The 17,627-nt window shown below is 34.3% G+C and overlaps 1 protein-coding gene across 7 annotated transcripts in view; it reads right to left on the bottom strand.

The window, feature by feature from the left end:
- Positions 1-17,627, bottom strand: part of KIAA1328 — a gene marked incomplete at its 5' end in the record, with an annotated part of 283,630 nt that overhangs the window by 96,230 nt on the left and 169,773 nt on the right. For all 7 annotated transcript variants that reach the window (XM_081262751.1, XM_081262752.1, XM_081262755.1 and 4 more), the window contains one exon: positions 13,963-14,070. In XM_081262751.1, coding sequence (XP_081118877.1) covers positions 13,963-14,070 — 108 coding nt within the window. The remainder of the gene's footprint in view (positions 1-13,962; positions 14,071-17,627) is intronic.

The raw sequence follows: 17,627 nt of genomic DNA, 5'->3' as shown, positions 1-17,627 counted from the left end.
TATTGGGGTGTTTCCACATTTTAGCTGGATATTATTTATAAATATAAATATAAATTGGGGTGTTTACTTTTAACTGGATATTATTTACACATAATGCTATATGAACATTCACATAAGTCTTTGTGTGTGTGTATATACATATATATATACACACACACAAAATATATATATATATATTTGGAGTGGATAAACACAGAATAAAGAATTTAAAACTGAAATATGGCCTTGACAAAAGTACTGAAAAAGAAACAGCTTTTTACATTACAACTCAAAAGAATTTGAGAGACAATAGGAAAATCCTAAACCTACTCTCCCCAGCATCTGATGACATCATTCTACTCTCAACTTCTGTGAGTCAACTTATCTGTATTTCACATATGAATTCAATATACTCATGCATAAAAACAGACACACAGACCAATGAAAAAGAATTGAGTGCCCAGATATAACCCCACACATCCAAAGTCAACTGATTTTTTTTTAATTTGTTGTTTTTAGATTTACATGACAGTAGGGTATATTTTGACATATACATACATAAGGTATAACCCATTACAATTATGATCCCATTCTTGGGGTTGAATATGATGAACATGTTTATGTATTCATATATGAGCATAGGAAGGTTATGTCCAATTCATTCTACTATATTTCCTGTTTTCATCTCCAGCCCTTCCCTTCATTCCCCTTTGTCTAGTCCAATGAACTTCTATACTTTTCCTCCACACTCTCCCTTGCTATGGGTTAGCATCCACATATCAGAGAGAATATTCAACCTTTGGTTTATTGGGGATGACTTATTTCACTTAGCATGATATACTCCAGTTCCATCCATTATGGAAAATGCCATAATTTCATTCTTCTTTATAGCTGAGTAATATTCCATTGTGTATATATACTACAATTTCTTTATTCCTTCATCTGTTGAAGGGCACCTAGGTTGGTTCCATAGGTTGGCTATTGTGAATTGAGCTACTATAAACATTGATGTGGCTGTGTCACTGTAGTATGCTGATTTTAAGTCCTTTGGGTATATACCGAGGAGTGGGATAACTGGGTCAAAATGGTGGTCCCATTTCAAGTTTTCTGAAGAATCTCCACACTTCTTTTAAAGAGTTGTTGCACCAATTTGCAGTCCTACCAGCAATGTATGAGTAAACTTTTTCTCCCATATCCTTGCTAACATTTATTGTTATTTGTATTCTCGATAATTGCCATTCTGACTGGAGTAAGATGAAATCTCAGTGTAGTTTTAATTTGCATTTCTCTAATTGCTAGAGATGTTGAACATTTTTTTCATATATTTTTTGACCATTTGTATTTCTTCTTCCGTGAAGTGCCTATTCAGTTCCTTTGCCCCATTTATTGGTTGGGTTATTTGGTTTTTTTAGTGTTAATTTTTTTCAGTTCTTGTAAATTCTAGAGATTAATGCTCTATCTGAGGTGCAGGTGGTAAAGATTTTCTTCCTTTCTGTAGGCTCTCTCTTAATGTTCTTGTTTGTTTCCCTTGCTGTGAAGAAGCTATTTAGTTTAATGCCATCCCATTTATTAATTCTTGATTTTGCTTCTTGTGCTTTAGGAGTCTTTATTTAGGAAGTCTGTTCCTAAGCTGATATAATGGAGAGTTGGGCCTACTTTTTCTTCTAGCATGTGAAGGGTCTCTAAGGTCCTTGATCCACTTTGAGTTTTGTGCAGGGTGAGATACAGGGATTCAATTTCATTCTGCTATATATGTTTTTCCAGTTTTCCCAGCACCATTTGGTGAACAGTCTATCTTTTCTCCAATGTATGTTTATGGTGCCTTTGTCTAGTATGAGATAACTGTAATTATGTGTGTATGTCTCTGTGACTTCTATTCTGTTCCATTGGTCTTCAATTCTATTTTTGTGCCATTACTATGCCTTTTTTGTTAGTACAGCTCTGTAGTACAATTTATGATGCCTCCTGCTTCTCTTTTCTTGCTCCTCACCTTTGGCTATTCTGGGTCTCTTATTTTTCCAAATGAATTTCATGACTGCCTTTTCTATTTCTATGAAGAACATCATTGGAATTTTTATGTGAATTGTGTTAAATCTGTATAGTGCCTTTGGTATGGCCATTTTGACAATATTAATTCTGCCTGTCTCAGAACATGGGAGGTCTTTCCATTTTCTAAGGTCTTCTTCAATTTCTTTCTTTAGAGTTCTGTAGTTTTCATTGTAGAGGTCCTTTACCTCTTTTGTTACATGGATTCCCAAGTATTTTATTTTAATTTTTTTGAGGTTATTGTGAATGAAACAGTTGTTTTCTCTTTCAGCTTATTTGTCATTAGTGTATAGGAACACAACTGATTTATGTGTGTTAATTTTATATCGTTCATCTATTGAAGGGCATCTGGGTTGATTCCACAGTCTAGCAATTGTGAATTGTGCTGCTATGAACATCGATGTGGCAGTATCCCTGTAGTGTGCTCTTTTAAGGTCTTCAGGGAATAGTCCGAGAAGGGCAATAGCTGGGTCAAATGGTGGTTCCATTCCCAGCTTTCCCAGGAATCTTCATACTGCTTTCCAAATTGGCCGCACCCGTTTGCAGTCCCACCAGCAGTGTACAAGAGTACCCTTTTCCCCACATCCTCGCCAGCACTTATTGTTGTTTGACTTCATCATGGCTGCCACTCTTACTGGGGTGAGGTGATATCTTAGGGTGGTTTTGATTTGCATTTCCTTGACTGCTAGAGATGGTGAGCATTTTTTCATGTACTTGTTGATTGATTGTATGTCCTCCTCTGTGAAGTGTTTGTTCATGTCCTTGGCCCATTTGTTGATTGGGTTGTTTGTTTTCTTATTGTCTAATTTTTTGAGTTCTTTGTATACTCTGGATATTAGGGCTGTGGAATCAACCCAGATGCCCTTCAATAGATGAATGGATAAAAAAATGTGGCATTTATACACCATGGAGTATTACGCAGCACTAAAAAATGACAAAACCACGGAATTTGCAGGGAAATGGATGGCACTAGAGCAGATTATGCTTAGTGAAGCTAGCCAATCCCTAAAAAACAAATACCAAATGTCTTCTTTGATATAATGAGAGCAACTAAGAACAGAACAGGGAGGAAGAGCAGGAAGAAAGATTAACATTAAACAGAGACATGAGGCGGGAGGGAAAGGGAGAAAAAAAGGGAAATCGCATGGAAATGGAGGGAGACCCTCATTGTTATACAAAATTACATATAAGAGGTTATGAGGGGAATGGGATAACAAACATGGAGGGAAATGAATTACAGTAGATGGGGTAGAGAGAGAAGATGGGAGGGGAGGGGAGGGGGGATAGTAGAGGATAGGAAAGGTAGCAGAATACAACAGTCACTAATATGGCAGTATGTAAAAATGTGATGTGTAACCGATGTGATTCTGCAATCTGTATTTGGGGTAAAAATGGGAGTTCATAACCCACTAGATTCTAATGTATAAAATATGATTGGTCAAGAGCTTTGTAATGTTGTGAACATCCAATAAAAAAAAAAACAAAGAGCAAAAAAAAAAACATGAAATTTTATATCGTGCTACTTTGTTGAATTCATTTATGAGTTCAAGAAACTTTTTGGTGGAGTTTTTTGGGAATTTTTATAGAATCACGTCATGGACAAAGTCAACTGATTTTTAACAAAGATGCTAAGAACACACATTGGAGAAATCATAATCTTTTCAATAAATGGTGCTACTAAAATTAGGTATCGTTATAGAGAAAAATGAAATGAGACCCCTACCGCTTACCAATTACAAAAATCAACTCAAAGCCAGGCATGGTGGCACATCCCTATTATCCCAGCAACTTGGGAGTCTGATGTAGGAAGATCTTAAGTTTGAGGCCAGTCTCAGCAACTTAGCAAGACTCCAAGCAACTTAACTTTATCCTGTCTCAATAAAATAAAATAAAGTAAAAATAAATAAGGAACTGGGGATGTTGCTCAGTTGTTATGCACCCTGGGAACAATCCCAAATACAATATACAAAAAAGAAAGAAAGAAAGAAAAAGAATCCCAGCTCAAAATGAATTAAAGTCTTATAAATATAAGACCTGAAACAAAGAAACTATTAGAAGACAACATTTTAGGATATTGTAAAGGGCAAGGTACTTTAGATAAGACTCAAAAAGCATAGGCAATCAAACCAAAAATAGACAAATGGGATTACATCAAAATAAAAAAGCTTCTGCCCAGAAAAAGGAACACTGATTAGAGTGAAGAGACAACACAGAAAGTGGAGAAAATATCTACAAACTACACATATGACAAGGAGTCCAGAATATATAAGAAACTTTAAAAACTCAACAGCAAATAAATAAATAAAAATTTGTAATAGATCTAAACACACATACCTCAAAAGAAGACTTACAAATGGCTAAAAGGTATATGAAAACAACAAAACACTTTGACAGCTTTTTTCTTTGTAAACTTTTCCATACTGTCACTCTATTTACTCTTTCAGATTCTCACATGCAGCCTAATTTACTAATGTAATCTTTGGTCTCATTTTCCCTACTCAGACTCTTTCCCTCTCTTTCCATTGAACACACACACACACACCTACCTCTAATTTGTGTGTTTCAGATAAGAAGGTTAGGTTCTTATCCATGGCCTATCAAAATTCTATCTTGTCTTCTCTGAGTTATCTTATTAAGTAACTCTTATAGAAATCTTTTCTTTCTGTTTCTTTCCTAGCCCTTACATTCTGAATAAATAATAAATATTGGTATATTTGCCTAATTCTACAACTAGAGTAGTAATGGCTTCCTTATCTCTTGGGAAGGACTTAGCAAGGTTTACTTATTTAAATTAGTAGAGGTTTAATAAGATTTTCTTTTGACTTGCTGAATATTATATGAAAGTACAAAAATGGTCTGATTTTTTAGGAGTCTGCAGAATTACAAAACTGTTAATTCATGAAGGTCATCTTTGCATAGTCAATAAACAAACATCAAACAAACTCACTAAAAACAAACCAAAGGACCTATAAACAGTCAGAGTTGTTGTGAGTTTGTAAGTCATTACCATCTTTCACGTGATAATTACCTTCCAATGGTTTGGCTCAGCTGTGCCCTACTATTTGCTCTTATTTGTCATTAAGTCCTCACACATTATTTATTTTCATGCTATAGCATTTATGCAGGAAGGCAGCGATGTAAGCTCCCTTGCCTGTGATTCTTCCAACAGATAATAGAAAATAAATTGCAATTAGATTTTGGTAATTGTATATAATTAACTCAAAATGAGCTGTTAATTATAAAAAAAAATATGTTTTTCACTTTCTCATTATCTCATTTATTTTAGTTCCAAATTCTTAATGCTTCTCTTGAGTAAGTTTAATATTTTAAACATACAGAGTATTTTTAATACTAGCATAATTTAAATTTCCAAATAAACAAAGTCTAGTTTAAAATTAAATTTTATCTAGGGAGTTCTATTAAAGTCAAAGAGCTTGCAAGGTAGAGGTCATTCTCATAACAATTCTTGATTATATGTTCTACAATCAGCAGGCATTCTAGCTTGAATATTCTATGAAGGCTGCTGGAGGCGGTACAGTATTCTCCCCTGACTTCTCCCCGACCTTTTCCTGGGGTACGTGGAGACAACATCATTGCCTTAATCAACTGAATCAAGAAAATGCTGAATTTATTGTCTTTATCTCTTTTAATCTCACATTAGATTAAATAATTTATGAGACAGAGAATTCTTGGCTTTCCAATGACTGCCAGACATTAGAAGAAGTTGCAAGAGTTTCTTCAAATTCTTAAAATGTATAATAACATTTTGAAAGGTCTACAAGTATATCAGAGGCATATTAAAAATATTTTTGAAGCAGTGTATAATTTTTTAAATTTAGAGTATGCATGCCAGATGCCTGGAAACCTTTAAGCATGTTCAATCCTTCAATTAGAGCACAAATTTCCAAAGCATTCACCATCCCTATCTGACTATAAGTAATGAAAACTTTTATAAATGGCAAGTGGGAGTATGAATTGCTACAATCTTTTGGAAAAGAAAATTAACATGGTCTATTATAATTTATAATTATAAATTATATCAAAATAGCCTTTGTAAAAATAACCTCTGACCTAGCAATATTATCCTTGAGAATTTCTCCTAAAAAAGAAACAAAAGTACCAGAACATAAGAATGTATTACAATCGTACTTTTATAATATTGTGCATAGTATTAAAGAACTTAGATGTTCTGCAATACAAAACATGGCTGTAAAAGTTATGGTGCATATGTAAACAATGAACTGTCATGCATTTATAATAAATAATGAATTAGCATTTCTATTAGTTTTCTATAGCTGCTACAACAAATTACTTCAACTTGATTGGCTTAAGCAACATAAATGTATCATTCCACAGTTTTGTAAGTCTGACAGAGGTCTCACTGAAAGGACTGGGCTAACATTCAGGTGTTGGAAGGGCCATGTTCCTTTCTGGAGCCATAGAAGACAAATTCTTTCCTTGCTCATTTGGGTTATTAGCAGATTTCAGTTCCTTGCAGTTGGAGATCCCCTGCAGGTGGCTGCTTTTACTTTCATTCCTTGGCCTGTGACCTCATTCTTCCATCTTCAAATGCCAGCAATAGCCGACTTTCATGCTTCTAATTTCTCTTCTTCCCCTCCCATGTCTCTGATCCAGCAGGGGAAGTGTCTCCACTTTTTTTTTTCTTTTCCTCTTTTGGTGCTGGCTATAAGTTTCTCTATTTTTAAGCACTTGTACGATTAGATTGGGCCCACTCAGAGAATCCAGGACTATGTCTCCATATCAAGGTCCATCCCCCTCTATCACATCTGCCTTTAAAGTCTATTTGCTGCTAGGCACAGTGGCACATGCCTGTAATCCCAGTGGCTCAGGAGGTTAAGGCAGAAATATCTCAAGTTCAAAGTCAGCCTCAGTAACACAGTGAGGCCCTAAGCAACTTAGTGAGACTCTATTTCAAAAAGATAAAAAGGGCTGGGTACATCCCTCAGTGGTTAAGTGCCCCTGGGTTTAATCCCTCATACCAAAATAATAAATAAATAAAATTTAAAAATAAATAAAGTTCCTTTGCTATATAAGGTAACATATTCAAGAATTCCAGGGATTAGAGCATGGACATCTTTGAGGGACAATTATTCTGCTTACTAAAGTTCTATATCTAAGGATCTGATAATAATCATCAAGTAGCATTCAAAGAAAAAATATGATGTGTTGTTTGATGTCCAGTGTGCACAGATGTCTGTATTTGTGCACATACAGAAAGGTTTAGAAGGATACACATAAGGGGTCTAATACTAATTTAACCAAGACAGTCAGCATAGGGAATGGAAGATGGGATGAAAGATAAATGATATTTTCTTAATATGCCTTTGAATGTTTTACTTTTTATATGAGAAATGTTTATTTTTAAATTTTACAAAGTTTAGGTAAAATATTTTTTTAATATTTATTTTTTAGTTGTAGTTGGATTTAATACCTTTATTCTATTTATTTATTTATTTATGTGGTTCTGAGGATCGAACCCAGGGCCTCACACATGCTAGGTGAGTGCTCTACCACTGAGCCACAAACCCAGCCTTAAAGACGTAGGTTGGGTTTTAATATTAATATTAAATATTGAATATTATTAATATTAATTAGTATTAATACTATTTAATATTTTAAGATGCATTATAATTTAAACACACAACACATACTTATACGTAAGGAAGACCTAGAAGTTATATACTAAGATAATTCTAGATGATATTATGAATATATTTTCTTTTTTTTTTTGGCTTATCAGCAATTTTTTAATATGGTAGGCAAATAAGAAAGGAAATAAGTAAAGATATAAACATGAATAGCACTAATAAGTAAACATTTTAAATTAAAAACAATTCAACAAAAAGTTTTGACATTTCAACTACAGAAATGTAATGCCCTTACATAAAAACTGTGGACATAGCCAGGAAATGAAAATTCTACAAAGCAGTAGCAGAAAGGGTTAAAAAAAGACACAGAAAAATTTTCATCCTAATACTGGGAAACTGAAAATGACAACAGAATTCTATCTTTCCACTTATAAAATTGCCAAATGTTATTTAATTTTTCAAATCACCATTGGCTAGCCAATTTACCCTTCTGACACTGCTTAAAAATAACAGTAAAAGAATAGAAACAACAAAAAATCTATGTGGCTGCACAAAATTTCAGAAGCCTGGAAAGCAGATGGATGAGTTGAAACTCAATTAGCCAACTAGAAATATTAAAACAGAAGTATCTGCTAGTTGTGGTGTAGGAACAGATAACCTGAATGAAGGCCAATGAAGGTCAGGCCTAATAGGAGGAAGTGAAAGCACAGCTGGATGAAAAATCTCTCACAGATGTAAAAAGCCAAGATGCCCTCCTTATTTGTCCCCATATGGTTTACCTCCAGGAAAAGGTGAAAAATAGAGTTATGGGCATAAATTCCATACAGTTAAAAAGGGGACTAGGTGAAAGCCTATATAATAATAAGGGATGGGTCTTTTTCTTCTTCCACTGGGCTCCCCTTATTGGTAGCTACTGTGGTTTGAATATTAAATGCCCCCCAAAGGCCCAGATACTAAAGGCTTGATTGCCAACCTAGATGCTACTGGGAGGTAGTAGAACCTTTAGGCTGTGGGGCCTAGTGGAAGGAAGTTAGGTCACTGGGGGTATGCACTTGGAGGGAATGTTGGGACCTCAATCCCCCCCTCCCCTCCCCTCTCCTCTCTGTTTCTTAAAATAAACCTTTCCTTCTTTTAAGTGTAATTTTCTCAGGTATTTTCAGCAATGAAAATATGACTAAAAAGGAAGCCAAATTTATATAATGCTCCTATTTCTTCTTCCAACCCAGGCATAAAATTTACCGATAGAACTGCCCACCCAAAAGAAGGGACCTTAGGGCAAGGGGTAAAGGGGTCGCCAGGTTTCTACCTGATCACAATGAAGTCCATTAGTTGAGAAAGCCTGCTTATATATACTCAGAGCTTTCAATAGCCTTTTACTGTTTTGCTCATAAATATAAATGAATTATCAGACATTTGTGGGAAAAAGAAAATTGAATTTGGTGAAAACAGAAAGAATGCTCTAAAAACAAAAGAAACTTCACAAATTATTATAAATATCCTCTAAGGTAAGACAAAATATCATATATACAAAACATACATACAAAACAAGAATGGAACATTCATAGAGTAAGTTGTCCTTGGAAGTTAATCATTAAAGCAGTAATAAAATTCAATAGAAGCACTGAAAGATAAAGTTCAGGAAATCTTAGAAACTAGGAAAAAAGACAAATATGAAAGGAGAGAAAAATAAGAAAATGAAATGATTCTGAGAGATTCAACATCTGAATGTGAGGAGTTCTGGGAAGAAGCATTATAAAAAGTGAGGTTGGAGGGAGTGACACAAAGAAAATTTCCCTAAACTGAAGGAAGTTTCTTCATTGAAAGAGTCCACTGATTGTGCAGTATACTGAATGAAAAAGGCCCAATTTTAATGCACAGCAGCATTCATTTTTTAAAAATATTTATTTAGTTGCAGATGAACATACAGTACCTTTATTTATTTTTATGTGGTGCTGCGGATGGAACCCAGTGTTTCACATATTCGAGGCAAGCACTTTACCACTGAGCTACAGTCCCAGCCAGCATTCTTTTTAAAGGAATTCAGATACAAATAGTTTTCAGAGCATAGGTCTTATATACACAATTACACACACAGAGATTAAAAATTAAAATTTTAATGGCAACACTAGAAACTAGAAGATAATGAAAGACAACCTTTAATCCATTCTGAGGAAAAATAATTACCAACTCAGAATTCTACAAAGAGTTAAACTATAAATTAAATATGAAGAAAGCCTTAAGATATTTTTTAGAGATATGACATCTCAAAAAATTATTGCCTCTGTACTCCTTTTCAGTAAGGTAATAAAGGATATGTTTCAGTAAGATGAAGGAATATTAAAAAAAGAGGATAATATGTAATCTAGAAAAAAGAAAATATAATATATAATACGGAAAAGTAAAGAAAATGTCCAGGATGATGAATAAGGAAATATCAGAATGACATCACTAGACAGCAAGCCTAGAAAATAACCAAGTCTATTTTTTATTAGTGCATTATAATTATACATAATAGTGAAATTCATTGTTATACATCTATTCATGCATATAATAAAATACAATTTGGTTCTTAGTACCTCATACAACCCCCCTCCCCATTCTACAAGTCTCCCTTCTATTATCATGAGATCTGCCCCACTTTTTTTTTTTTTTTTTTTTACTAACTAGCTTCCACATATGATAAAAAAATACTTCCCTTGACTTCCTGAGTTTGTCTTATTTGGCTTAAGGAAGGATATCTTAAAAAAAAATGATGAAAGGGGGGGAAGCAACATATGAAAGAAATGAAGACATATGATAGAATAATTGATGTGACTGAATATATTAAGAGATTTATATTTTCTTGGTGAGAATGAGTAGATATGAGAATGTCTGTTTTAAAAGGCCAGGAATTTTTGTCTGTTTATACACTGCTTTTTTCTCCAAGTCTAAAACATGGTGGATACTCTATAAATATTTGAGTGAATGAGTAATGAATGAATTTATAGAAAATTAAATGGGACATTTTTATCGTATTAAAAATTTAAAAAATTGACATTATATATGTTCATGATATACAATACAATGTTTTGATATATGTATACATTGTGAACTTATTAAATCAAGCTATTTAATGTATTCATCATCTCATATACTAATTTTAGGTAAGAATACTTAAGATCTACTCTCACCAATTTTCAAAAGCACAATACATTGTTCGCTATAATCATCATGCTGTATAGACCTCCAAAACTTATTCATCCTGGCTAAATGAAACTTGGTACTCTGACCAATATCTTTCCATTCCCCCAACCCTCCTGGCCCTTTTGGCAATCACCACTCTACTATTTGCTTCTATGAATTTGACTATTTTTTGGTACCAGAAGTTAAACCCAGGGGTGCTTAATCATTAAGCCACATCCTCATTCCTTTTTAAATTTTTTATTTTGAGACAGGATCTCACTAAGTTGCTTAGGACCTCATTAAGTTGCTGAGGTTGGCTTTGAACTTGTAATCTTCCTGCTTCAGCTCCTAGAGCTGCTGGGATTACAGGCATGTGCCACCAAGCCGGCTGAATTTGATTTCTTTAAAGTTCACAAGTAAATGAGATCATGCAATTTTGTTTTTCTGTGCTAAATAGACATTTTTAAACTCCAGAGAAAATAATTTATTGTATAGAAATTAAATTTAGTAATTATAAAGTACAAGGTTTAGCTATGCATACAGCATTTACAGTCTTAAAACTATTTTGATATAGACATATTGAGAGGACAGATGGAAGGAAATAGTGTGTTTGGATGTGTTATTAAAGAGAGGGGGAGAGGGAGAAAGTAGAGACAGAAAAACACAGGGAGGGATGTCCCAGAGGGAAGAAAGAAAAAAGGAAGAAAAGGAGACATTAAATGGTAATTGGTGAGGGCTAAATCATCTTCCACAGCAAAATGTCAATGCTTCATGATTACATAAGTTTGAAGTAAAAAAAAATAGGTAACATCTAAAATAGTTAAAACTGTTGAAGGAGGATATCAGCAACATGCCAAAATAGAACTCCCAAGTGCTTGCTTCTCACTGTAAATAATCAATGTGAACGGGCTGGAGCTGTAGTTCAATGCGCAGACTGCTTGCCTAGTATGCGCAAGGCACTTGCTTTGATCCTCAGCACCACATAAAAATAAGCGCATAAAATAGGGGCATTCTGTCCATCTACAACTACAAAAAAAAAAAAAAATCAATGTGAACAACTCTCCAACATGAAATCTTCGCAAGAGCTAAGGAAAGCAGGTGAGAGAGTATAGCACCCGTTTATTTCACAGAAGTAAGATGTACTGAAGAGGGCAGGAAGGACAGTTTTATACTACTGCTATCAGTCCTCCCTTATCTCCAGGCAGTACAGTGAGAAGAGACCTTCCATAAGGAAGAAGAGAGAAGTGAGCATCAGACTTTGTTCCAGATCTCCAAACCAAGTCTGCCCCTGTAAAACCCAGTGTTAGGCAGATAGATGCACATGGCCCCAGACACCAGGCAGCAAGGCCCTCCTTGGTACCAGGTAGGATCTTTCGGTCTCAGACTCCAGGCCTGCTTGGCAAATTTGAATTTCTTCCCTAGGCCCACTTCACCACTAGCTCACCTCAAAGGCCCCAGGCTCTGGGTGAGTCCCAGTGCCAGGCTGTTCCCTTATAGCTCTGATTTAGGGGCTGCCCCAGTACCAAGTCAGCCTCTACAGACTCAGGCTCACACAGCTAGCACTATGCTAGACCAAATGGCTTCAGGTTTTAGGCCTGCTGGACCACCTGGCCAACCCCTGCAGCCCAAGTTATCAGGCTAATCTGTGGATCCAGCCTCTAGACTGGTCCTAGAAGCTGTAGTCTCCAGGCCTGCCTCTTGCAGACAGCTCCCATGGTCCCAGAATTCAGCCCAGCCCAGTGCCAGGCCAGTCCAATGGACCTACCCTCCAGGCTGGCCTCTGTGGCTTGGAGTTTGAGTCCAAGCAAGTTAACTGCCTGTTATCACAAAGAAGTCAACAATGTTCAGAGGAATATAACTAAATTTCAGAGCCATTCACAATGACCATAACAAATCTAAAATTACTAGACATATAAAAAACCAGGAAAACATGATTAATACTCAGGGAAGACAACATAAACCCCAAGATGACTCAAGTGTTAAAAGTAGCAGACAAGCACTTGAAAGGAATTATAACCATACTCAAGAAAATAAGGAAAAATATGCTTGTGATGAATAAATTAGAAAATCTCATTAGAGAAATAAAATTATAACAAAAATCCAAATGAAAATTTCAGAAGTAAAATACACGACCAAAACTTAAAAAAAAAAAAAAAAAAACCCTTAGGGTTTAACGACAGATTGAAAGTAACAGATAAAACTTGAGGATAAGTTGATAGTAATTATTCAATATGAAGAACAAAAACAAAGATTTTTTAAAATTAGCAGTTATCAGGCACCTATGAAATAATATCTACAGGTTTACTATATACATAGTTGGAATACTAAAAGGAGAGAAGAAAGAGAATAGAGAGGAAAAAAAGAAAAAACAATGGCCTCAAATACCTAAAATTTCATAAAGTGAGAATTCTTAAACATTGCCTTGAGGGCATAAATGGAATTAACTTTTATAGAAAACAATTGGGCAATATGAATCTACAATCTTACATATATTCATATATGTTTTAGTTATTAATTGCACTTATAGATATCTATGCCAAGGAAATAGGAAGAAATAAAGTAAAAAACTCAGAGAAATATTCTTTAAGAAATTATTTATAATAGCAAAATTCTGTATTATGGAATATCAGGCTAATTGGGGCATAACTGCCACATGTTAAATATTTGTTGAATGAATGAATGAAAAAAATATAGAGACATTTTTTTTAAATTTAGAGACAGGGTCTTACTGAGTTGCTTAGGCTGAGAGTTGCCCTACTCTCTGGCCTGCTAAGGCTGGCTTTGAACTCATGATCCTCTTGCCTCAGCCTCCTATGCTGCTGGGATTATAGGCATGTGCCACCACACCCGGCTATGAATGAATATATTTTCACAAAATATTTAATGAGATAAAAAATGTATGAAAAAGTAAATAAAAATCTATATAAGCATAGTCCCTATTACTTAATATGGAATATAAATAATACAAAAAAATAGGAGAAAAGGCTCAAAGATTATGAATGAATTTTTATTTTCTTCACATTTTTCTATATTTTTCAAAAAATTTTATGTCAATCATTAATTTGGTCAAAAATAATAAAAATGAATATTAAGCTACAATTTGATGCCAAACATATTCTAAATATCTAAGTCCTTAGTATTCTTGCCTTCACCCAGCTCTTTTTACCTTGGTCCAGGATCACTCCCGTTCATATCCAGATTGGGCTCTTGGGGTTTAGTAAATTCCTTGTCAGGAACCAGTTTTGTAGACTTAAATACAGCTTGAGTTCTTAACCTGTAAAAATAAATTTAGAGAATTTATAATCCTGAGGAGCCTGAGAGGCTAACTGATAATCCCTAGAAAACTATGCTCTTCCAACTAGATCTGCAGCTTCCCAGCAATCATTTTCAAATTAAACCTTTGTCAAAAATAAATGGGTAGACTGGATGTATAGCTGCAGCAGGTTCACAGCTTGTGCAAGGCCCTGGGATCAATTCCCCCACACCACTAACAAACAAATGGATAATTACTAAATATACATAAATAAATAGGCACAAATTGACTTTGTTCTCTTTATTTATAAGAGAACTGTTTATGATATAATTTAAAAAGTCAAAATTATAGATGATTTTGGAGTACTTTGAATCTATTCTCTAGAAATTTAAAGACTCACTCTATTTATTGCTTAGTGTATTTTGGTCACTAAAGTCTAAACAGGAATTCTAGTAACTTAAGTATCATTAATCATGTCCAATATTATGTGGGAGGTGCCCACTTCTAACAGTCACATGTCAAAGAGCTGGGTCTACAGCTCACTGACCAAATAGTTTCTCTGGGCCACAGACAAATAAGAATTAGAAGACACCAAAATCCCATACTCACATGTTCTGAGAAGGCAAAGCTGTTGAAATCAGCACAAAAGTGATGTCAATTACTAATACCAAATATGTGACACTACCCATTCTCTGTTTTGTAGAAATGTTTTCTGGTTCTTTGTATAAGTATATTCTTTAACTATAAAATCGCACACCATGAAGAGGTAAAACCACCATTCATATGGTATCATCATTTTCTTATAATTCTTATAATTGTAGCTATCTATACATAAGAATATAGATTATAAAGATTAATCACCCTTAGGAACTTATTGTTTATTTGAGACAACTGAGACTAATATTTGGTAGTGACACAGACATAGATAGGTTAAATGCAAATGTAAAATGTTAAAAATCAGGCAATTATGAGAACAGAGTGAAAAAATAATAGAAATAGAAGCAGTCAGAGCAGTGTTGGCAGCAGTGGTAGAAATGATGATGTTGAAGATATAAGACACCATTGAAGGAATGCACTTTCCATATACTGTTGCGCTGATCCTTATGACTATACTATGAAATAGTTATTTATTACTCTGTATTTACAGATTGCTAAAGCAAGGCACAGACACATAACTCATCTAAGGTAACACATTTTTAAATGGTAAAGGCATATTTTTAAATCATAATTAGGTATAAAGTACATATACTCAAGAATATTATAAGAGTAGGAAACAATGATAATTATTAATTTTTTTGTGATATTGGGGATTGAGCCCACACAACCTAGGCAAGTACTCTACCACTGAGCTACATCCCCAGCTCTTTTTTTTTTTTTTTTAAAGAGGGTACTGCTAAGTTGCCTTGGCTGGCCTTGAACTTGTGGTCCTCCTGCCTCAGCCTCCTGAGAACGTGAGATTATAACTGTGCACTGCAGTGTTGGACTAAATATCTATAATTAGCCCTCATTTTTAATCATAATATATACACTACTTTGCTCCAAAAAAGATTTAAGGTGATAGACACTATTCTGGATAAATCCTCTCAGATCAGTCTAGAAAGGGCTCATAAAGATTTTGAAAGTTCTCATTGACCACTGTGTAATATCAAGATAGCAGAATGAATTGTTAAGTAGAGTTTAAGTAAATGTTAATTACATGCTTAAGTGTTATTCCAATATGACAGGTTCATCCCCAAATTCTGAACTACTTTAAGAATTCTATACTACTCACTTGATAGTAATTATAGATTGTTTCCCAATATTATTCCTGAGCATTGTGAGCGCCATAAACAATGCCTGTGCATGGCAAGTATTACTTTAGTAATTTAATTAAAGTGAGTTTTTTTAATATATAAAATTTCAAATTATGTATAAATTAGAAAGTAAGATTATGTTATGTATACTGAGAGTCAAGACCAGGTCTTGCTGATTTGATACTCCTCTCATATAGTTTTGTATTGAATAGGGGGATTAGTAAATGTTTGCTTAAAGAAGGGGAATTAAAATGAATTATAGAACTACATTTCACATCTAACAATAATGGGTCAATTTTGTATATGTGCAATAACTTAGGTAAGAAAGAAACTAGACCTAAAAATTTTAAGTAGAGGGGTTTTAACTGTGCTGTAATGAATAGATAAGGAGTAGATAAATATAAAAGAGCAAAGTATATTTAAATCAGAAGAAAAGGTATGGTTTGAAGAAGAAATATAAATAGTATGTTGGGAACAGTTCAAGGAGATAAAACTTACCTTTGGTGAAAATTATATCTCAGGACAAGTAGGGCAAATGGGGAGAGAGGTGATTACAGATTATAAAAAGTTTTTGCACACAAGTTTGAATAGATATTATAATCCAGTAGGAAATTCTTATGGGTTTTTAAAATCCAGAAGTGGTACCATAAAGGCAATGTCTTAGGAGGATTCATTTGAGATAGATATTCTTGGTATAGGATACTAATGTGCAGAAAGTTGAATATCAGATAAATTGTATGTGATAAAATTACGTAAATCTAAAAAGTAGGCCAGAGAGTAGGGCAACTCTCAGCCTAGAAATATGAATTGTGATACTGATTAGTTAAATGGATAAATTTAGGCTCCTAGTTCTGCATTGTACCAGCTCACAAAAGAAGACCAGCTTACTTTCAGGGTAAAAGTTAAGCAGAGGAATGAGAGATGAAAGCCTTGGAATTAAAAATGCTCTGAGTTTTGGCTTATCTGGGCATCTCACTCACTTCTTGATGGAGGGAATTTTGTTTTATGACTAGAGCTTTAAAGGACAAATGAAATGGCAGAACTATGGTGGCCAAGACTCACAAAGAGTCACAAAAACTCTTTGAAAGATGACGAAGGCCCCAGAAACTAGGCTGACCAGTTCTATGGATGGCCAGTTTTACAAATGGACACCGTCTGATGGTTTATAAACATTTACATCACAAGAACTTCCCAAGAAGATTGAAAATGTCCCAAAGGAATACCCAGGGGTTTCCTAAAGCTTGAAAGTAAATAATGCCTTCCAAAGGTAATTTCAATCTATCCAGGAGAATAGAATGCACTAAAGTCAAATAACAGCCATTTCAAGGAGGAGAATTCGGCAGAACATAAGACACAAACAAATTAAAAGGATATTAGCATAAAGAGATCTGAACCCAAGAAGGAACTTGAATGAGCTCAGTTGAGTTATTTTTCAGATAAGTATAAATTTTAAGAGTTTTTTAAAAAGTAACAAATTTCAAGGCTAATGACAGAAAATAGGCATTTTCCTCTTATTAGTAGACTTATATTGTAGACCTTCCTGATAATTGTACTTTGCAAAGTATTTTTCTCACTTGATAAAAGTCTAATTTTTGAATAGAAAATGAAATATAGTTGATGAAATCTGAGTCCTATGAGTTACTGGATGAATGAAATTGGAAGAAAATTAGAAATCATTTGACCCATTGAATGCACTGAATGTTTACATATTTATGGCTGTCTTATTCACTAAAATCTCTATGGAATTCCAGGTCTGGAACAGAAATAAATATACTTCTCCCTACA

Source organism: Spermophilus citellus, assembly GCF_964194105.1.
Source record: "Spermophilus citellus genome assembly, chromosome: 12".
Taxonomy (NCBI): Eukaryota; Metazoa; Chordata; class Mammalia; order Rodentia; family Sciuridae; genus Spermophilus; species Spermophilus citellus.
This window is presented reverse-complemented; position numbering and strand designations above follow the sequence as displayed.